Below are 23,682 nucleotides of genomic sequence, written 5' to 3'. Positions count from 1 at the left end.
TATAAAGTTGTGAATCCAGGGTTTTGTGAAAAAAACGGAAGCTACTCGAGTACCACCTGAAAAACCTTTGCGTACCACTAGTGGTTCACGTACCACAGGTTGGGAACCCCTGTGTTAATTGGATCAGAATGGCTTGCTGTGAAACCCGGCGGTACGCAGCAAAACTAAAAGCCACTATGCGATGTACACTGCCGGAAAAACGCACCGGTAAAAAAACGAGACAGTGACTTAAATGTACGCCAAGGCTACCAGGCGCGGACCTAGGATGTTTGTTTGGGGGGGGCAATGAATTGTTTAGAATATGACGTCACACAGCGGCACAACTAACCTCAAGAAAACCAAACAGTTGGTTTATTTCCAGGTTGGAGAAGTGGTGCTTTTAATACGAAAGTTACATTACAAAGCTGTAGCACGAAGCGAAAAATTGCCTTTATATCGTTTAGGTTGTCAAAAGCATTTATATGAGGTGATGAGACTAACGATGCCTTTAAGCTAAAGCAACTTTAATAAAGCGGGCCAAGAGATATACAAGAAGCTTAATTTTAAGATTCGCGAATTTTTTGCATTTATAATAGTTCCACTAAAGACAAAACATACAGTTTTTTGTCAAAATATATTTTGTCAAATAGCTTTTTTATTCCAGTAAAATATGAAGAATAACTAAACCATAAAACATAGCTACAAAAAAACGGCTGTATTTACAAATACGATGCGTTTCTACACAGTATTGAAATCTTTGTAATTTTTACAGTTACCTACATTTGAAAGGCATTGAAATAAAAAAACAAAGTCTATGTTAACATTAAAGAACAAGTATAAGAGAAGTGTAAGCTTTGAAACAGAACAATAACGAAGAAATAATTACACAGTAAAAATGGAAAAGTTAGCATTTGCACAAATGGATGACAACACTGAAATATTTGTTCTTCCTGTACAACATACCTTCTGCATAGCTGTGTAAGCCCAGAATACAAAGAGATCTATTGCGATGAGATTCGAACCAAACGAAATCTTTACACGCGGGAAAATAAAACCGCTCAATGCTTCTTTGTAAGCCCCGAGAGAATGTCAAGTGAGCCACGAAACTTTTTGTAATATTGGAAAATAAATTATTTGTATTACCAATATGCATAGACACAGTCGTTTTAGACTTAAATACGCATTATCCATGAAAAATTATTAATATTGAGACATTTAGATACAGTTTGTAGTGGATTTAGGTTTTTGCATGCCATAAAGGTAAAACCCACTTTAGGTTTTGTAAGTCGTGGCTTATGTAGAACACAATGAATCGTGTTGCGATAAAATCGAACGCAAAGAGAATACTTTTGAAGTTATAGAAGGGCGAGTGAGTCGCCGATGAACTCTGTGAGTTGCCAGAGCGAACTCGTCAATCCACTTGCAACGGCGAGTCCGCAAACTCCTAAGGCAGCTCCCGAGTAGAAGCACTTCTCAACCAAACGCAATCTGACAAATTAAACACACAGTTAAAACGGGTTCAGCCATCTAATCGCATTTTAAGATTAAACGCATGAATAAACTTTGTTTATTTCAACTTTTTGTGTAATACTTTCTAATAAGACCACAAACAAAGCTTAAATGCACACATTTTGGCGCCGATACTACGTCAGTATCGGACCAGTGGCGATACGATAAATCTGATATTATCGGACAGCCAAAAGTAAAAACATAATAAAAACGGGCCCAACCATCCAATAGAGTTTTAGATAAAAAGAAAATTCGGTGATGAATCGGCAAAACTAGGATATGAACAAATATGAAGGCAGATTCTAGGGATTTCAATATTTTGGCGAAAAAAGTGTGATCTAATGAAACCACTACGAATTCTAGGGCAATGGTCAGCAAACTTTTTTTGTCGCGGCCCAAAGTATTTTTCTCAGAGCTATTGTAGGCCCACTAAAACCACTACGAAGCAGTGACGGATTCTGAATATTTGATTTTTAGGTGAAATATTACACGGCGCCTTTATGCCCAAAACTCTGCCATACCATATTATAAAACATACTACACAACGAAGAATATACGCGCGAAGCGAGAAACATTTTTTTTATTTTTTTTTACATTGGGCACGTGGGTCTTTTCAAACTGAGCCAAATTAAAAATTCTATGCCACACCAATATTTACAATAAAGTGCAATGAATGTACGGCTATCACGCGGCCCACAACTACATGATATCACTCAGCTGCTCAAAAGTAACTCGCGGCAGACATGTGGGCCGCGGCCCATAGTTTGCCGACCACTGTTCTAGGGATTTCGATATTTTGGTGGAAAAAGTGTATAATGAAGTCACTAAGAATCTTCTTTAGAAAAACGCTTTGTTTTACGTTTACAGTGTCATGTCACAAATAAACATGAAAGTATTTATAAGATCAAAAATTCTGGTTTTAAACAAAACTTCCACAAGCATAAAGTTCCTTACTTGGTTAGTTTTTGTTTCGATTGTAGATCGTTGTTCTTCTGCTTTAGAATGAACTGGTTGCAGCCGGCGATGTAAGTTGTGAAGTAATCTTCCCACTGGTAAACCCCACAATCAAGGTTGTAAGCCTGAGAAACAATTAACAAATAGCTTGATAATGACTTTTAAAGCCAAAAAGGTCGAGTAAATCCACATCATCTTGATTAAGACGTTTCGATTCACACTTGTATCATCGTCAGTTAATCTCATTGTTTTTTAACAGGCTTTTTTCAGAGACTGATGATGCCAGATTGGCGAAATATATTTCTCTATTAATAACTAGTCTAGAACTTATAAATGACTAATTATGACTCAAGAAAGTCTATAGTATATTGCTAACGCTTTTAAAGATTCAAATAATTTGTAACAAACGTACAAGAGCCAATGTTAACCCTATGATTAGATGCTCTGCAGTAAAAGACATTCTAATATTTCACCTTTTGGTCTTCAGCATTCAGTGAGGAATGCAGCTGATCGACATTCGTGTTGCTGAACTTGAAGTTTGTCGTAAAAAAGAATTCCATCACTTCCATGGCGCTCATGATCTTTTCATTGAGTCTTGCCATTCTGAAAAAATAAAGAAATATTGAAGTCTTTGCCATTCTGAAATTAAACATTATATTTTGTAGGAATAGCGTAGCATTGGGTTCAGAATAAAGTATTTTTGTGAACTGGGACCAATAATTTCAAGCTAAAGCTTCTTGCCTAAATGGTGATAGTTATTCAAACAAACAAGTAATCCAATTTTGTGTCATATTGAAAAAAAAAAACAGACAATTGTTATAACATAATAAAGGAAGTTTAAATCCTAACAGTTTGAGAGGTGTAAAGACAGGTTGACAAAAAGCTAGATATTAAATGATAAAATAAAGTTCCATCTAGACTATTGCCTTTAATATTAAAAAAAATAAAATAAGAACTAGACAAAACATTGCACGATTCAACAAACGAAAATTTTAAAAAGCAAGAATTTCAAAACTGTTCAATCCACAATAAAGCATAGGTGGCAAACTAGAGTTTTTAGCATCTGCTTAGACTTTATTTTATTTCAAGTATAACGCACTTTTGTTTTTCCTCATAAGAGACAGACCTGCATCCATCGCATGGGCAGGAATAGTTTGTGAATAAAAGGTGGTGAGATCGTACAGCTTTCTGCAAACAATTAAAAAAAATGTTTAAATGAACACACCTTTGCCGAAAGTGTTAATGAAAACTATATCTCTTAAATGTTAGATAGGATACTAACTAATCAGGTGGCACTATATAAAAACGAATTGTATCAAATAGCTTTCGCACAACCGTGCTTCATCAGGTCAAAGCTGAAAAAAGATTTGCAACGTTTTTTCTACTTTGGTTGAGCGAAAGCTTAAGATAAATTCAATAAAATTTGTTTTTATATAGTGCCATTTTATTACCTTATTTAAACTAGACAAATACGGCCTTTTAGAAAGACTCCTAATGTTAAGCAATGCCACCTAATTACAGGATTTAGAACTAGACAAATATGGTTACCAATTAAGATTATGTTTCTGGATAACACTAATATTATGCTAAATTCTCCTAGAAACTTTTTTTTGGAAAACTATATTTAACAACATATATTTGATAAAATGTGACAATCACAAAAACAAAACTAAAGAATCTATTTTACCTGTTATTGGTGCATAACACCCAAGGGGCACGGAATGGGTCGCTTGGATTCTCTGCCACATTGTTCTTTGCAAGTGAAACTGGAAACAAAAAATACAAATTGTAAATGATGAATTTAAGCCAGGGCTGTGGAGTCGGGACTCAACAGAATCGGTTTATTTTGCTGGAGTAGAGAACACGGGGTTTAAGTTAGAAGTTAGACTACCCTTATAGGTTAATGAATTATATGACACACTACGAGTGGTATGTTAAACATACCTACCTAGTTTTCGTTTAATAATTGTGTGAATTACAGGCTGTAGAGTCGGATCCGGACTGGGGACTCGCAGAAACATGACATTTGGTCAGAGTCGGACTCCTGACTCGAGTAAGACTACGCTAAACTAAGACTACACAAACATAAGAGTCCCGAGTGAGACGTGCACAGCACCAAATTTCAAAACTGATAAGGTCACAAACTGTAAAGTGTAAAGGTGAAATACCATAAGGTAGATAAAGTCAAGTTTGTTTATAAGATCCATATCTTTGACTTGACTTAAATTTTCCCTTCGGCAAAACTTTGCCCAACTTAACTGAACAATTTTAGATTGTAAACTTCTACAGTCTGGAACCCAACAAAATCAAAATGAGAACTCAATTTTTCCCATTGGTTGAGAAACACTAAAACCTACATTTACTGATATAACACTTTTAGTTAAAGTTGTCCATTCTTACTCAAGCGGTCCATAGCAAGGCCATTTTTGATTCCAGAGTTGACGTGGTAGATGGGAAGTGATCCATTGACCCTCGGAACTCGGTCGCATGTAAAGGAACTGGTGCTTTCATTGTCCGAAGATGAATCCCCTGGAAATTCGTATTGAACTGGTTAAGTTTTAAATTGGTCAACAATAAATATAGGTAGAAAGTAGAATAAAACATTTAAAAACAAAATGCATAGAAACCATTTGAGGAACTTCATTTTAGCTTTTTTTATATAGCTTCAGGACTCTTATATTCGCCCATCAAAGTAGCGGTGCTTGCAAAAATTAGGTTTAGACGTGCAGCTCCATACAGCTCCCCAATAGTACGAGTGTCCGTAGGGAAAATTAAGTTATAAATGATATTCATCAATTGTCTCCACACGACCATTAAGCTCCAAAATATTTAGATTCAATTTTACTTGGTTGGTTTATTTAGGATGTGATGTTCTGCACAGGCACTGGGAGTAAGTGTTTTCTACGTCTGTGGACATATTTGACAACAACATTCAGTTGTTAACTTTTTAACTTGCTGATGATTGTAGGTATGAATAGCAATTAAAGTCAAAACAAAAAAGATTATAAAATAAAACAAGTATTTTAAAGTTCAAATAAAATTTGCATCTAATCAACTCTTTAAACCCCACTAAAATATTACAGGGAAAATATTTAGGGAAACTTTTCATCATAAAAAATCAATGTAATTGCCTTTACGGTTCTCAAAAAATATATGTACCTTTTAAAAATGCGCTGTATGCAAACAACCCTTGAATATAAAATGCTCGTTATCAGCCTTTGTTACTTAATTATATCCAACCACTTTAGCGTGAAAAATTTACAGGCTCTTAGGGCTACTGTCGTAAAAGGTGAAATAGCATAGGGTATGTTTTAACCAAAACCACATTATATGGGTGTGTAACTTGTATTACACTCCTATGATTGGATTGGCATATATACCCATACTATGGTTACGGGGATAGGTGTAATACAGGACTGTGGGTCGGAGACTCTATGAAGGATTCGGCCTTATTTTTTAGCCAGGGTGAAACCCCGGTTGTTTTAAACCGACTCCGCAGCCCTGGATAAAGTGGTGTGTGATGTATACTTAGTATTTTATTGTGTTGTTTTGTGTTACAGCGATCAGCCCGGAGAAGGCGTAGACGCCAGAGATGCCAGAGATGCCTTCTGCTATGAGGAGCAGAGGTCGAAATGAGGATCTATCAACGGCAAAAGAGTTTTGCGCTGACTTGCAATCGTAAACCAAGGGTTTATAGAAACAAAAGAAACTCCAAGCAATTTCGACCATAGCGAAAAAAGTTTAACTTCAGGTTGGTTATAAAGAAAACGGACAAAGTTGTGTTTCATGCAAACACACCACTAAAGCCGATGCATTCACCTTTGCATATTTTTGTCTTTTCGTATTTTCTTACCACAGTAGCAACAGGGTTTATTTTCTATCCTGTTTAAACAGTTCGTCTGCGCTTTAAACAACCGAATAATACACGAACACAAGCAAGATATCTCGACGGTTCACTACCTATTTTTTGTATATAACTGGGCGGTAACAATTGTTCAGTAACCTGGCAGTACTCGACTGTTACTTTAGTGTTTTCCTTCTTCTACATTTTGATTAGGGTGGAAATTCAGCATCTGGGGCAACAATAATATTTGCGTTTTTTCGCGGGCCATACACAGTAGGCTCCAGATTTTAGTATTCGTTTTGTTTCTTTAATTTATTAAACTGTATTAGCTTTTCTTGTATGTTTTTGATATGGTTAGTACGCAAACACAAAGGATGCCATGTGAAAAAAGCATAGATATTAAGTTTGAGCGTCACTAAATTAAACAATTTTCCACAGATAACGATTTTGCGCCGTGCCACAATTTGCCCACGTGCCTTAGTTTCAACCACTCTGCGTTACGGTGCTTCTAAAATTGTTTGCATCGAGTAATTCTGAAGCGTGGCGTGCAGTTTTCGTAGTTTTGAAAATAGCACATTTGTATTACAAACTTGAATGCCGTCAAGAATGCTAGACTTGGATGTAAACCACCAATTATATAACTGATAGTATTATGGCCCTTACCTGTTGACTCGTGTAATTTCGATAAGTTTTTCACAGCCACTTAGTTTTCAGACAGCGTTTTATTTGTAAGGCCGCCACATATAAAGTTGTGGTACTGGCACTTTACAAATGGTATCACTTTCCTTGCAAGGATGTGTAAATAAAAAACCCAGGTCACCTAAAGTCAACTTTCAATGTTTCAAACCCTTTAAAACCATCGCAATTAACAATGAATTGAGTCAACATCTAACTAATTACAATTTGACAGATGGTAATGGTTGGACGTGTTTCAAGTTTAAAGAAATGTATTGTAAATTAAATATTTTTAAATAATAAACATTGAACAGACAGTATTTTTATTTTATTCGTGCTGTAAACTTTCTGCTTTCGATTTTTGTGTGATTTTTCGCCCGAATAAATGGAAGTTAAACAATAGTTGGCTGTAATGTGAATAATGTCAATATGAGTTAAATAAAGGTTATTTAAATGTGGAATAAAACCCCAACCTTTTACTTTTTCTTGACATTTTAGTAACTGCTCGATGTTTTGCTTGAAATACACATTTAAAACTTCCTCTTAATAGTAAGCAAAAAAAGAAAAACATAGTTCGGTTGCTTTAGTCTTAAACTAAGTTATAAGTGATAAACAAACAAAATAAAACTCTTAACTTACCTTATCAAAGTAGACTTGCAGCTTTCATCAGCAGCAAACTTAACACAGAGGTCAACTACAACACAACACAACTAGCTCAACTGATGATCAAATACTTTTCTCGTGTGATTTCTTACGGCTCGTTCTGCACTAAACTGATTGCGTTTGCTTCGGCGCCTTTAATTCGTTTTGCTCAACATCAATCGGCCAGTTTAAATGGCCGCTTTCAAATCAGCCGTTTTTTTCACCAGGTCTTGCGGTTTTATATAAGGCACAAAACGCGGCCTAAATAATGGAGCCGGCCGATTGCATTGCAAGCCGCGACTCCAAGTAGGACAGGAAAGTATAATAGTAATTATTATAAAACTCAAAATAGAAATTTGAGAGACTGTGATTTAAACGTCTCCTGTGCAAGGCCAAAAGTATTATAACTTAAAATGCATGGAAGTTTTCGAGATGACGTAAGAACAGGACGTCTAAAACAAGCAACGTTTCATTAAACATGGAGGAGGGGGCGCCAATTTTATAGTTTGCCCCCGGGCGCAAAATACCATGGCTACGCCACTGGGTACAAGCAATTAAGCCCTTATAAGGTGTGTCCCTAAAAATCCAGCATTTTTATCCTGATTGTGTTATTTCTGAGTTTCTCAACGAACCTTGCCCTAGTGCAGAGGTTCCCCTTCCCCACCTTGTGGGCGTTGGCGAGTTCCAAGGGGGCGTTTTGAGTCTTTTTATGATTTGGGGGGCGCTGAACGCACATAAGGGGGCGTTACATGAAAGTACTTATATCAAAATTTTATAAAAAGTTCTCATAAAACTAGTAACAAAAAGCATTGTAGGTAACTTTTAACCTTAAATGGCAACTTACGTACTGCGAACAGTTGTTTCCCAATCATTGTTACGTAATAATTGGATTTCTTATGTAAAGCCGTTGGTTGCTGTTGCGTTTCACCGTTTTATATACGAGTCCATTTTATATACTTTTTGACTATTCTAACTCCGTAAGTGCGAAACATTTTCGCGCTGCGCGAATGACCTTTCTACGTCCAGTTTGTTTACGTTTTGATGCTGTCTTTGGACTAGATCAGCGCTTCTTTAGCGTTGGGACGTGAAAGGCTGCCAAGTGTGTCGCGGACAAACGGAAACGTATTCAAAAATATCATATCTTTTTAACATTTTTATTTTTTTCGCAAATGTAATAAAAACTAGCAGGAAATTTAAAAGAAATGCCGTTATACCCCAAAAAAATCGCGCTCGCTTCGCTTGCCAGGTGCGCCCAGACAAAGATTAACAAACACTATTACACTTTTCATTATTAGTATGGATAAAAAAAGGCCGAGGCCCGCCTGATTCACAGTTGTTCGAACATTTTTCTTAGTTTACATTTTGCGCGGCCCACAGAGACATTTATGAGTTGGGTTGGTGCCCGCGACTAGAAAAGGATTTAAAGTCTTGGTTCAGAAAGATATGATTTTTGCCTGGTAATGACATAACCTGGTGAAATAATGTATGTATAAATTCCAATAGTGAATGTATGTTAGACAACCTAAAATATCACTAACAGCTTATCGATATGAAAGTGAAGACCATATGATGTTAGACTACGATTAATATCATACTTTACTGTAACGCAATATGAGGGGGGCGATAGGAAATAATATTAAGCCCAAGGGGGCACTAGCGTAAAAAAGGTTGGGAAACACTGCTCTAGTGCTACGTAATATCGTAAATGCCAATGGAACGCGAGAAATTTGAGTTTAGCAAAATTACCGCAAATATAAAAATATTGTAATTGCCGTGAGTTGTATCCTCTATCTGCCACAATAAATTGGCCTTTAACATAAAATCGGATGTCACTGGAAGCTAGGTTTTTTAATTTGTTACTTTAGTCTTGTTTTAATTCAGGGATTCCCAACCTTGTTACGATCTCGTACCACTTGGACGCTCTGTACTGCCACGCGTACCACTTTAGCAGAAAAATAATTTAATTGAATCATATTTTGATCTATTTTTAGCTTACAACTAGCATTATTCAACGCTATTTGTAGCTTAGGACTTAAGCTTTAAAACAGTCGATTATATCTATCAACAGCAATCATTTGGCATAATTAACGCCCACAGTCTCACAGCATTGTACACTTTACAAAGCAACTGTGCTCCTTGTCAACAATTGACACGGCGTGTATTTTGAAGATTGCGTTGTTTCGAAACAACAGGAATAGTTACGTAACAATAAGAATGGGCTTCGGGTAATTTTTTTTTATTCAAATAAAACAAGAAAACAAAATATAAAGTTGTGAATCCAGGGTTTTGTGAAAAAAACGGAAGCTACTCGAGTACCACCTGAAAAACCTACGCGTACCACTAGTGGTTCACGTACCACAGGTTGGGAAGCCCTGTGTTAATTGGATCAGAATGGCTTGCTGTGAAACCCGGCGGTACGCAGCAAAACTAAAAGCCACTATGCGATGTACACTGCCGGAAAAACGCACCGGTAAAAAAACGAGACAATGACTTAAATGTACGCCAAGGCTATCAGGCGCGGATCTAAGATGTTGGTTTGGGGGGCAATGAATTGTTTCGAATATGACGTCACACAGCTGCACAACTAACCTCAAGAAAACCAAACAGTTGGTTTATTTCCAGGTTGGAGAAGTGGTGCTTTTAATACGAAAGTTACATTACAAAGCTGTAGCACGAAACGAAAAATTGCCTTTATATCTTTTAAGTTGTCAAAAGCATTTATATGGGGTGATGAGACTAACGATGCCTTTGGTCTAAAGCAACTTTAATAAAGCGGCTCATATAAAGCTCATATAAAGCTCATATAAATGCTTTTTAAAAGATATAAAAGCAATTTTAATAAAGATATACAAGAGATATACAAGAAGCTTTAAGATTCGCGAATTCTTTTGCATTTATAATGTTACCCTAGTAACAAAAAATACAGTTTTTTTGGAAACCATTTTGTGGTATTTGTGCAAACCAGAAAAGTACCACAATACCCCAGCTTTTAATTCCAGTATAATATGAAAAGCAACTAAACCATAAAACATGCCTCCAAAAAAACGGCTGTATTTACAAATACGATGCGTTTCTACACAGTATTAAAATCTTTGTGATTTTTACAGTTACCTACATTTGGAAGGCATTGAAATAGAAAAACAAAGTCTATGTTAACATTAAAGAACAAGTATAAAGTAAAGTGTAAGCTTTGAGACAGAACAATAACGAAGAAATAATTACACAGTAAAAATGGAAAAGTTAGCATTTGCACAAATGCATAACAACACTGAAATATTTGCTCTTCCTATACAACATACCTTCTGCATAGCTATGTAAGCCCAGAATACAAAGAGCTCTATTGCGATGAGATTCGAACCAAACGAAAGCTATCTTTACACGCGGGAAAATAAAACCGCTCAATGCTTCTTTGTAAGCCCCGAGAGATTGTCGAGTGAGCCACGAAACTTTTTGTAATATTGGAAAAGAAATTATTTGTATTACCAATATGCATAGACACAATCGTTTTAGACTTAAATACGCACTTTCCATGAAATATTATTAATATTGAGACATTTAGATACAGTTTGTCGTGGATTTAGGTTTTTGCATGCCATAAAGGTAAAACCCACTTTAGGTTTTGCAAGTCGTGGCTTATGTAGAACACAATGAATCGTTTCGCGATAAAATCGAACGAAAAGAGAATACTTGTAAGGTTATAGAAGGGCGAGTGAGTCGCCGATGAACTCTGTGAGTTGCCAGAGCGAACTCGTCAATCCGCTTGCAACGGCGAGTCCGCAAACTCCTAAGGCAGCTCCCGAGTAGAAGCACTTCTCAACCAAACGCAATCTGAACAAATTAAACACAAGGTTGAAACGGGCTTAGCCATCTAATCACATTTTAAAATAAAACGCATATATAAACTTTGTTTATTTTAACTTTTTGTGTAATACTTTCTAATAAGACCACAAAACAAAGCTTAAATAGACACATTTTGGCGCCAATACTACGTCAGTATCGAACCAGTAGCGATACGATAAATCTGATATTATCGGACAACCAAAAGTAAAAACATAAAAAAAACGGGCCCAACCATCCAATAGAGTTTTAGATAAAAAGGAAATTCGGTGATGAATCGGCGAAACTAGGATATGAACAAATATGAAGGTAGATTCTAGAGATTTCAATATTTTGGCGAAAAAAGTGTGATCTAATGAAACCACTACGAAAAAGTATTTTGCTCCGAGCTATTGTAGGCCCACTAAAACTACTATAGGAAGCAGTGACGGATTCTGAATATTTGATTTTTAGGTGAAATATAACACGGCGCCTTTATGCCCAAAACTCTGCCATACCATATTATAAAACATACTATACAACGAAGAATATACGCGCATAGCGAGAAAATTTTTTCAATTACACATAGTTAAAGTTGACAAAAAATATATTTCGACAGGCTTTTAGGACCACATTGGGCACGTGGGTCTTTTCAAACTGAGCCAAATTAAAAATTTTATGCCACACCAATATTTACAATAAAGTGCAATGAATGTACGGCTATCACGCGGCCCACAACTACATGATATCACTCAGCTGCTCAAAAGTAACTCGCGGCAGACATCTGGGCCGCGGCCCATAGTTTGCCGACCACTGTTCAAGGGATTTCGATATTTTGGTGGAAAAAGTGTATAATGAAGTCACAACGAATCTTCTTTAGAAAAACGCTTTGTTTTACGTTTACAGTGTCATGTCACAAATAAACATGAAAGTATTTATAAGATCAAAATTTCTGGTTTTAAACAAAAGTTCCACAAGCATAAAGTTCCTTACTTGGTTAGTTTTTGTTTCGATTGTAGATCGTTGTTCTTCTGCTTTAGAATGAACTGGTTGCAGCCGGCGATGTAAGTTGTGAAGTAATCTTCCCACTGATAAACCCCACAATCAAGGTTGTAAGCCTGAGAAACAATTAACAAATAGCTTGATAATGAGTTTTAAAGCCAAAAAGTTCGAGTAAATCCACATCATCTTGATTAAGACGTTTCGATTCACACTTGTATCATCGTCAGTTAATCTCATTGTTTTTTAACAGCACTTTCTGAACACATAACTTATACTGAGCATAAAATTAATTTAAAGACTGTTAAAAACCGCTGGAAAAATAAGGTTCCACAAAATATAGGGCTTTATTCAGAGACTGATGATGCCAGTTGGCGAAATATATTTCTCTATTAACAACTAGTCTAGAACTTATAAATGACTAATTATGACTGAGACAAGAAAGTCTAAAGTATATTGCTACCATCCACTTGAAGTTATTGTCGTCATTAACGTGTATTAGGGCGAGGAGATATCTTCTTTTTTACATATTCAGTTTGCGTTCTACAAGACTTTTCAATACGCAAATCAATTCAAAGGCATTTAAACGCTTTTAAAGATTCAAATAATTTGTAACAAACGTGCAACACACAAATTTAACCCTATGATTAGATGCTCTGTACTAGAAGATCTTGTAATATTTCATCTTTTGGTCTTCAGCATTCAGTGAGGAACGCAGTTGATCGACATTCGTGTTGCTGAACTTGAAGTTTGTCGTAAAAAAGAATTCCATCACTTCCATGGCGCTCATGATCTTTTCATTGAGTCTTGCCATTCTGAAAAAATTAAGAAATATTGTAAGTCTTTGCCATTCTGAAATTAAACATTATATTTTGTAGGATTAGCGTAGCATTGGGTTCAGAATAAAGTATATTTGTGAACTGGGACCAATAATTTCAAGCTAAATAAAATCCTAAATTCTTGCCTAAATGGTGATAGTTATTCTTCATGTCATATTTTAAACAACAGACAATTGTTATAACATAATAAAGGAAGTTTAAAGTTTAAAATGCATGAGGTGTAAAGACAGGTTGACAAAAAGCTAGATATTAAATGATAAAATAAAGTTCCATCTAGACTAGGGCCTTAAATATTAAAAAAACATAAAATAAAACAAACTAGACAAAACATTGCACCATTCAACAAAGCAAAAATATCATAAAAAGCAAAAATTTCAAAAAAAAGCAAAAATTTCAAAAAAAGCAAAAATTTCAAAAAAAGCAAAAATTTCAAAAAAAAGCAAAAATTTCAAAAAAGCTAAAATCTCAGAAAAAGCAAAAATTTCAGCAAACGCAAAAATTTCAGAAAAAGCAAAAATTTCAAAAGTGTTCAATCCACAATAAAGCATAGGTGACAAACTAGAGTTTTCAGCTTCTGCTTGGACTTTAATTGAAAGTATAACTCACTTTTGTTTTTTCCTCATAAGAGCCAGACCTGCATCCATCGCATGGGCAGGAATAGTTTGCGAATAAAAGGTGGTGAGATCGTACAGCTTTCTGCATATAAATAAAAAAATGTTTAAATGAAAAAACCTTTACCGAAAGTGCTAATGAAAACTATATCTCTTAATGTTAGATAGGATACTAACTAATCAGGTGGTACTATATAAAGACAAATTGTATAAAATGTCCGACAAGCAGCTTTCGCACAACCGCGCTTTATCAGGTCAAATTGTACAAAACTGACAACTTTTGTTTTTACTTTAACCTGATAAAGCACGGTTGTATGAAAGCTCAAGAGAAATTTAAATACAATTTGTCTTTATATAGTGGCACCTGATTACCATATTTAGAATTAGGCAAATACGGTGATTTATAAAGACTCCTAATGTTAAACAATACTAACTGATTACCTGATTTAGAACAGGACAGAAGTAGAAACCAACAAGGACTATAGTTCTGGATAACACTAAATTACGCTAAAATTCTCCTAGAATTTTTTGTTGGGGGGGAAAACTATATTTAGCATTTTTGATACATTGTGACAATCACTAAAGCAAAACTAAAAAATCTATTTCACCTGTTATTGGTGCATAACACCCAAGGGGCACGGAATGGGTCGCTTGGATTCTCTGCCACATTGTTCTTTGCAAGTGAAACTGAAAACAAAAATAAAAATTGTAAACGATGAATTTAAGCCAGGGCTGTGGAGTCGGGACTCAACAGAGTCGGTTTATTTTGCTGGAGTAGAGAACACGGGGCTTAAGTTAAGACTACCCTTATGGGTTAATGAATTATATGGTCGGACTCCTGACTCGAGTAAGACTACGCAAAACTAAGACTACGCAAACATAAGAGTCCCGAGTCAGACGTGCACAGCACCAAATTTAGAAACCCAACAAAATCAACATGGCAACACAATTTTTCCCATTGGTTAAGAAACACTAAAACCTACATTTACTGATGTAACACTTTTAGTTAAAGTTGTCCATTCTTACTCAAGCGGTCCATAGCAAGGCCATTTTTGATGCCAGAGTTGACGTGGTAGATGGGAAGTGATCCATTGACCCTCGGAACTCGGTCGCAAGTAAACGAACTAATGCTTTCATTGTCCGAAGATGAATCCCCTGGAAATTCGTATTTAACTGGTTAAGTTTCAAAAAATACAACAACAATGAAGTAAAAAAAATTTACATGTTTTCGAACAGGGGTTTATTTATCAAATGATTACAATATTAGTGCTAATAAATGCAAACACTGGCTAGATACAAGCGTTTTTTTCCTTAAAAAATAGTTTCGTACAATTTAAAACAAAGTAAATTGTAGAATGAATATCAAGGAACATAAGTAAGTTGCATTTTGTGGAAATTAAAAAAAAAATCTTAAATCTTGATTTTCACATGGTAGTATGAAAAAAATGCAACCCACTTCTGTATGAGCATTAATATTCATTCTCCATCTAACTACAACACCAGCGGATATGAACAAAAACGCCAACTTTTTGGTAATCTATCTGTATTTACACCTTGTAAGCCAATTTCCCCAAGCGATGAAACTGCACTGTCACTCTCGTAGCCGAGCGAGCATCTTCTTTCTGCTGAGTCACAAGCGGTCTTCATCGCCGCGCAAATCACGCCGTTCACTACAAAGTCGACCGGTATGAGGTCACAGGTTATCGAGTTGTCAACAATCACAAAACGAAGCACACCCTTGGCGTCCGCTATTATGAAAGCGGTGGGTCCGTACACGTTTGTACACCAACCCTGGAGAAAAAACAGTAATTTTTGCTATGAAAGATAATTATGCAGTGAAACTTGGAACACGATTAAGCAGTACACTGGAAGCCTTTAATAGACTAACCCAGTGGTTCCCAACCGGGTGCCATTTGGAAGCTTAAAGGTAATTGAAGTTCCTTAAAAACGCAATTATCGCTCTTTTTAAAATCCTATTAATACAACTTTTTGTGTATGATTTGGCTACAGAAATCAAATGATATGTTTCTACATGCAAATAAATTTGATTGCGATGTTTCAGTTCCGTTTTTAGTGACACTACAGAAATCAACTTTCAAGATTCAAGTAGTTGTGCCGCAATCTATTTATTGTTCCTTAGGGGTGCTGCAATCTATTTATTGTTCCTTATGGGTGCCGCAAACCATAAAAGGTGGGAACCACTGGATTATCAGAATCAGTCGATCAACTAAGAATTTTTGTGCAAGCAAGGCCAGGCTAGAAATGCAACTGCGGTGTGGTTTGCACTCCAAACTGGCCTTGCTTGCATGAAATCCCTAATTGGTTGAATGATTTCATTAGTCTTTATCAGTGATTTAAGTTTCATTACACAGGGCAATTTAAAAAAAGCTAGATTTATAATTATTTGTGTTACTTACTTAATTTTACAGGAATAATGGCTTGGGGAGAAATTGATAAGGAAAGTAAAAGAAATGTAAATTCATTGTTCGCAAGTATCTCGCTAATGCACAGTTGAATAAATATCTGTTTCAAAATATGTTATGCTGTTTTTTGTTCTAAACCTATTTCTTAGTTCTTTTTATTTATAAAAAAATATTGAGCCACAAAATTTTTATGCAACGAAAATGGGATTTGCTTAAATTGGCAAACCCTTCAATAAAACAGTGCTTTAAACCTAAGTTTCAAAGATTGAATAGGACTTCTTCAAGTTATTTAATCCTTCTGAATGTTTAACATCAATGAAACCACTCAAAAAATTTTAATATTTTAAACACATTGAATTCTTTTCGTGTTCTTTCTGCACTGAAAAAATATCTAACTTATAACAAGTCTAAAAACATACCGGCAGGCGGCAACTGTTCTTTGTAAGCTGGTATTATCATGCTGGGCCTGACGATGCAGATTGGAAGATGAGATCCTTCTCTTGCAACGACGTCCTCAGCAAGCGCCTTCGTCAGCGTGTAAGTGTTCGGTCTGAAACGAAAACGCAACATTTAGCTACAACTTTAAACCAATAATTATAATACACCTAAAGCCTTCGACAGCGTGTAAGTGTTCGGTCTGAAACGAAAACGCAACAGGTTACATTTCAGTCAAGAGAGATATTTTGATACAAAACTGTTCTTTTTTGAAGCATTTGGCTTAGTTAGTTCACAAAAACATGTTGTATTTGTGTGAGGTGATATGTATAAATTGTTTATTGGAAAGTTTGTATGGTCCCTGTTCTGAGGCGAATTTTTTTTTTAGATTTTTGTTTGCTTGACAGTTTTCAAGTTATGTCAAAATACGATAATTAATAAAGCAATAAATTTATAAAATAAAGTTTTTCCAGCGAACTTGTGCACAAATATGCAGCTGAACAATAGCTGAATTGCGTGAAGGACTAAAAAAAATTGTATTTACTTATTTGTATCTCTGCTAGAAACTAGAGAAAAGTGTTATGAAGGTCAACACAAGAAGAAGGACAATCGTGCAACATGCCATGAGTCCAGTTTTTGAGATATATATATATATATAGTTAATTATTGCTACCGCTAGATGATAACAAAAACGAACATAATGGCCAAGGTATCTCAGGCAGTGCATATTAAATATGTGGTGTTAAAACATTCTAGCTTGTGGCACATTAAGTATAAAGTATTTTAGGCACTGTTTTCTTCTAGCAACACTTTTAAAACTTGGTATTTGTCCTTAATATATTGGCAAGAACACAATTTAAAGCAGGGGTGACAAACATATTTGCAGTCGCGGCATTGTCAGTTACCGCTGACGGGAACAACTTTTTACTCATACTATAAAACCTGTTAAAATTATAAACAATTGTTCATCAAACGAAACTAATCGAAACCCATGCAAACCATACAGCTTAAATTATTTAATGTAATATTGAAATACGAAATAATAAAAAATAACAAATAAACATTTAATGAATTTTGTTGCTCAATGAGAAATTTGGAAACATTTTTGTTTTGCTAAGCGCTTGATATTAGGACGAACTGTTGATGTGGCAACCCTCTGCATAATAAGATGTACGTCTGTTAGCCTTGACCTTTAACGACTTTTTGTGATGTTCATTTTAGAATAAAAATGTTCTCACAGATATGTGCCAAAAACCCGCGGGCCACGTTTTCGTCACCCCTAGTTTAAAGGATTAAAATAAAAACTTAAGCAGTGTAAAAACGAAATAATGTAGCAGTTCTTAACTCCTTAGGCCACTTTCAGGGTAAAACAAAGATTTATTTTAAAGTGACCTTTTGTCAAAATGTCCTAATAACTAACCTAATGAATTTAATTTCGCTTTGAATTAGCGAATATGGTCACCTACCTCTTGCCAAGAAATTGCAGTGTGACCTTGGTGATAAGGTCATCGCCCATCCACCGGAGGGAGCCTTCAAGGTCGAGGTAATCGATTCCAACATCGTAAAGCTTTTCATCGGTTTCTTTTAGGTTGCAATGGACGTACGCTGGACAAAAATGATGTAAATTTGTCTACCTTCTACTGTTTTATGCATTATTCTCTATATATTAAACGATACAATGGTTTAAGTATAGATAAAAAAATGTTATAGTAAAAAAAATAACTTTTTTTTATAAAATATAGATTTTAGTTTACACAAAAAAAGTGTATTACAATAGCACTTTATAAGGTAGTTACAACGTCAAAACAATTTTCTGGCTTTTTAATTAAATATATTTAACCTTATCCTTAAACAAAAATATATAAGAAAGATAATTACAATTTCTTGCGACAAAATTCCATGGATGGGGGAGAAGTTAAATCGGTAGTTTCTAAACTTTTCAGCTTGCGGCACAGTAAAAAACTAAAATATTTCATGCCACACCATGTACAAAAACAACAAGTTTAACAGATAAATGCCTTGAAAAGGTCTATGAAATAAAATGTATATCGTTGCTCGTTTATTTTTGATACATTGAATTTCGGAATCTTTGTAACTGTTTTTTAAAGTATTGTCAGTAGTGAATAAAATTTATAACTCTACGACAATTTTTAGCTTGCTACATGATTATTTAATTTTCCTCATTTAAAGATAATTTAATAAAGTTAATAAATCTTGACAAAAGAATTACACCTGGTCTGCGCTCATACATCCTAACAGTTAACCGACCTGCGATGGTCAGGCCCAACAGTTACCCACCCTTCAGGAAAAAAAATGGCAACCCTCGGCCTAGTGTGTGGAATATGGGTATATTTACCCTATAATAGAGTAACCTTAGCACAAATTTACAAAGTTAATCACTTTTTTAGACGGCAGCAAACTAAAAGACAAAAACAAATTAAGGGTATACTTTTTACACCATCATGTAATTAACACTTAACAAGCATGCGGGGCATTATGAACTATACACATAATTCAATTCAGTAACTGTGATCTTAAAATGTACATACGATTTTATAAAAGTAGACATTTATATACAAATCAATATCATACATCTGAAGCAACAAAATTTAAAACAATAATAATAATGGCATTTTTTTTATTCCAGACCGGGGGTAACCCCTTGGGAGCACCCATGCACACTTAAGAATCAGATGTATGCGCTGGTCTACAATCCTACCACAGCGTTCAAACAATTAAAGCAACGCAAAATATTTGTGTTAGGGTGCAGGTTAGTGTGTGGGTGGGGGTTGGTCAAGTATTATTTTTATTAGTATTGCTTAACCTACCCAAACGCTAAGCTGCACCGACCCTAACTCAAATAATGTTCGTTGTGGGATCCTAGACCTGCGCCCAGTAGCTTGATTATTTTGAAAGCGTAATACTTTTGCCGAACATATCAAATAACAAAAGTAGATCGTAATTAAATTCAAAGTATCGGAAATCCTGAGACGTTGTGTATACTTAAGTGCCCTCACTGGAGGTGTTCGTTGAACTCAAGTGTCGTAACCTGAGGTGTTCGTTGAACTTAAGTGCCCTAACCTGAGGTGTGCGTTGAACTTAAGTGCCTTACCCGGAGGTGTTCGTTGAACTTAAGTGGTCCTAACCTGAGGTGTTCGTTGAACTTGAGTGTTGCAGCGCAGTGGATGAAAACCTGGCACTTCTTCTGAAGAATCTCCCTCGAAGTTTGATCCAAGCCAAGATCTTCAGCGCCAAGGTCGCACGAAACAAATTCGAGCTTCGACGCAAAACCATAGTTGCCATTTTTTTCTCACAGTAATCATCTAGATTTACCAAAAAAATAATCTAAAAACATCTAGATTTTTATGGAGAAATCTAAAAAAATAATCTAAAGATGATTTTTGAAAATATTCAATACTTTTGGACAAAAAATCAACATAAAAGCTTAATCAACGCTTGAGGCTTAATGCCGTATAAAGTTGCATAAAGGGACTTGCTTGATGCTTTAGATTTAAGATTTCTGCTTTATAAAACATTTTACTGAACATGACGAGTCGAGTTACTGAAATTTCGATTTTATATCTCATCATTTTTTTTCAGTTTGAAAAAAAATCTTTTGAAATTACTGAAATATTTATCGTCAATAGCGAAACTGTCACTAATTTTATACAATATTTTTTTATAATAATCTAAAAAAACATCTAACATCTAGATTGTATAATCCTACATCTAGATTCAAACCAAAACATCTAAATCTAGATTAAAATAATCTAGAATGGCAACTACGCGCGAAACTCGGCTGCAGCTCACGAAGAACGTCGAAAGCCTGGAAGGGTAAAAGGTTTAAACGTCAAATGACTCAAAGAGATTTAAACCAATGAGTGGAAAGTTGGGGAAAATGGCGAATTTGTTTGGTCGTCTGTCACGCTCTGGTGCATATGAAGAAACAACAAAGTTTAGAGTAGACTCGTTTACTCGTAGTTCTGTTTGTGCCATCAACAGCCTCTGATTGGTACAGGGTTAAGCACCTTTTTGCCTCGGATCACCAAAAAAATGGTTGAACAGTTTGGCATGGCTTTTCAACTCTGATTTGAGTTCAGGCTAAGTCATTTAGCCGCGGTATATAATACTACCACAACGAACATTATTTGGGTTAGGGTGTGGTGCGGGTTGGCGTTTGGGTTTTGGTAGGTTAATCGGCAATATTGTTAATGAATATCAATAATACTTGATACGCCATCAACCAAACACTAACCAACACCCTGATCAAAATATTGTGTTTGCTTTAATAACTGTTTTAACGCTGTGGTTGGATTCTAGAACAAAATCGTACCACAACGAAGCGAGCCAAAATTAAAATATTCAAAGAATTCTGTAGTAATCTGTAGTATATTTATGGATTCCTTAAGCCTTGCAATTAAAAGCAAGTCCGCTTGTGAGAAGCTGAGGCAATCTGGCTTACTTTATTTGCCAAGTTCTCGTCTTTTAAATGATTAGAGGTCCCATATTAAATTATATATTTTTAGTTTAAGAAAAATATATAAATATTTTATAAACAAAAGCGAAGGTGGTCTAGAATCCTAACCCAGATGTCTCTTTGAATGACTAAAAAGGTGAAAGTTGTTAACGTAAAATCCTGAAAGGGTGAAAGTTTTAACTTTAAACGCCAAAATCCTTTAAAGGATAGAGGCTTTAACGTCAAAATCAAGAAAGGGTAATAGTTTAAACGTCAAAATTCTAAAAGGGTGGGCATTTTACCTAACATCAAACTCTTTGGAGAGATAGATGAAAAAACGTCAAAATTCTGGAAGATTAGGGGTTCATCCCCAGGGTTTAAGTTTTTAACGGCTAAAATGCGAACCCGAAAAAACACTGCGACTAAGATATATAAACGTCGAAAACATGAAAAGGGAAAGAGCTAACGTCCAACTTTCGGAAGCGTAAAGGTTTTAACATCAAAAACCTGGAAGCGTAAGGGTCTTACGATTTGTTCGCTTTGAGCTTAAAACAGTTGAGTGAATAGAAATTAGGTCGCCAAAGCTTCGCTGTTTTACTTATGCCTATAGTATTCGGGTAGCAACCACAAAAAAGAACTCCGGTTCTTTACCGAACAGCAACGCAATTAATATGACCGAATCGTAAAAAGTCTCTTTCTAATAATACCACCGACTTGAAATGTGTAAACCAAAGTCTGATGGACACAGGCATAACTCAGGGGTGGCGGTGGGGTACATATTTCCCCGGGCGCCAATGTTCAGGGGCGCCGAAATGAGGCTTACAAATGCCAAAATGAGGCTGCTTCTTCTTTAAATACAATGTTCTATTAAAATTTTAATTGTTTCGCCGTATGAAGTAAGGTGTATTATGTTAACGTATTAGAAAATGTGATTAAACATGAAGGAGGGGGCGCCAATTATAAAGTTTGCCCCCGGGCGCAAAATACCCTAGCTACCAATCTGCTTATGGAGTTGGAGAATAGAAAACCAGGGATAAAAAACAAGAATGCAAAGAGTTACTTTCTTAAGACGAGGTTTTTGGGTAAACGAAATGCGTAAGATGAGGTTAGTTAGCCTACTTCCCGCATTTCCTTAACGTAATGCTGGTCCATATGCTATTGCTCATTGATAAATTTGCAAGAATTCAATAAATTCATTTGGATACTTTTTGAAACTTGGGTGAAGTAAGCTTAGGGTACTTAAGGTATTATATTTAAATATCCTTGCAAACTATTAATTGCGTGGGCTCCAGAAAACGATTGGTGTTGAAAGTCTGTAAAAACACTTTTACATTTGTAAAAAAAGTGCGTTTAGCGGATACAGTGGTGGCAATCAGGTATAACTTAGTTTCTTTAACGTTTTTATTGGATCGAACGAATTTCGTAAGAAGATCCTCAGCATGATTTTAATCAGGGCTTTCCAAAATGTTCTCTCTGCAAGTAATTTTACTCGAAAACACTTAAGTCTTGACTTAAGGGCACCAGCATCGGTCGAACTCGTTGCGCGCTTTGTCGTCACCTGGCGGCACCGCCATAAGAAATCACCTGAAAAAAAGCGGTCACTTGAAGCGTGAGTGAGCGCACGAGGTGCTCGTATCGCGCGACCCGATCAATCGGCGGCCGCCAAAGTTATTCAAGTTCTTAAACGGACCGCGTGGTCCAAGCATTGACTTGGGTCATTGCAACACTGGTTATTCATCTTAATTTTGGAAGATAAAACAATTCAATTGCTATATGTTGCGTTTATGTTATTTTTTCCTTAAGATTTTACTCATATTCGCACGAGTTTACCAGTTTTAATGTTAGCGCTTTTTTTAGACAAGGAGTTATATTCAATTTGACATGTTCTTGTCATAACTTGACTGAGACTTGACTTGCTATTTATTCTAAAAGACATTTTAGATGAAAACGTAAAGGTGTAACGGCAAGAAACAAAATAGGACAAAAAGCGAAGCAAATTAAACAAAATGAAACTTAAAAAACAAATTTAACTACATTGTGGCGTAATACAAAGTCAAAAATGATCGCGATCAAGTTAAAAGCAACAACATCCTAAGCTATAGTGTGCAACTTGACCAAGTCGAAAGATTTACATAAATATACCGCGGGTGTGTTGGGCGCCTCTGGTTTAAAAAAAACGTATTTACTTCGCTTGGTTGCGGTTAACAGGTGCAAGTTAATGTTTGGAGAGCCTAATCTCATTTCCCTCCCCCTGAACCTTCCACTGGTCACAACCTTCAGTTTAATCATCCTCTATTAACGTTAGTGTCTTCAACACTCGTCAAATAATGCTAAACAATCGTATAACCTGTTCATATTTAAGTTAGGTGATTGTGAGTGTTTGCCCAGACCACGCAACACCTATGTCATTACTGGTGTCAAGTTTAGCGCGAATTTTAGGAAAATGATTCGTCATGCTGCAAGTATAGGGATGTCCGATAATATCGGATCAAAGTCGATA

At 35.7% G+C, this 23,682-nt stretch overlaps 1 protein-coding gene across 1 annotated transcript; it reads right to left on the bottom strand.

Moving 5' to 3' along the window:
• Positions 1-11,298: 11,298 nt before the first annotated feature.
• LOC146137308 (fatty acyl-CoA reductase 1-like) lies at positions 11,299-20,094 on the bottom strand. Its single transcript, XM_083393846.1, has 11 exons — positions 19,873-20,094; positions 18,193-18,331; positions 16,711-16,841; positions 15,757-15,788; positions 15,422-15,659; positions 14,895-15,023; positions 14,477-14,555; positions 13,864-13,953; positions 13,146-13,233; positions 12,413-12,537; positions 11,299-11,431 (listed from the first exon to the last, which is right to left on the bottom strand). The coding sequence occupies exons 1-11, from the start codon at positions 20,027-20,029 to the stop codon at positions 11,299-11,301; spliced, it is 1,341 nt and encodes a 446-aa protein (XP_083249972.1). The 5' UTR covers positions 20,030-20,094.
• Between the last annotated feature and the right edge of the window lie 3,588 nt (positions 20,095-23,682).

Source organism: Ascidiella aspersa, chromosome 7, assembly GCF_963924565.1.
Source record: "Ascidiella aspersa chromosome 7, kaAscAspe10.2, whole genome shotgun sequence".
In the NCBI taxonomy this organism is placed as follows: domain Eukaryota; kingdom Metazoa; phylum Chordata; class Ascidiacea; order Phlebobranchia; family Ascidiidae; genus Ascidiella; species Ascidiella aspersa.
Note: the sequence above shows the minus strand (reverse complement) of the source record. Positions and strands in the feature narration are given on the sequence as shown.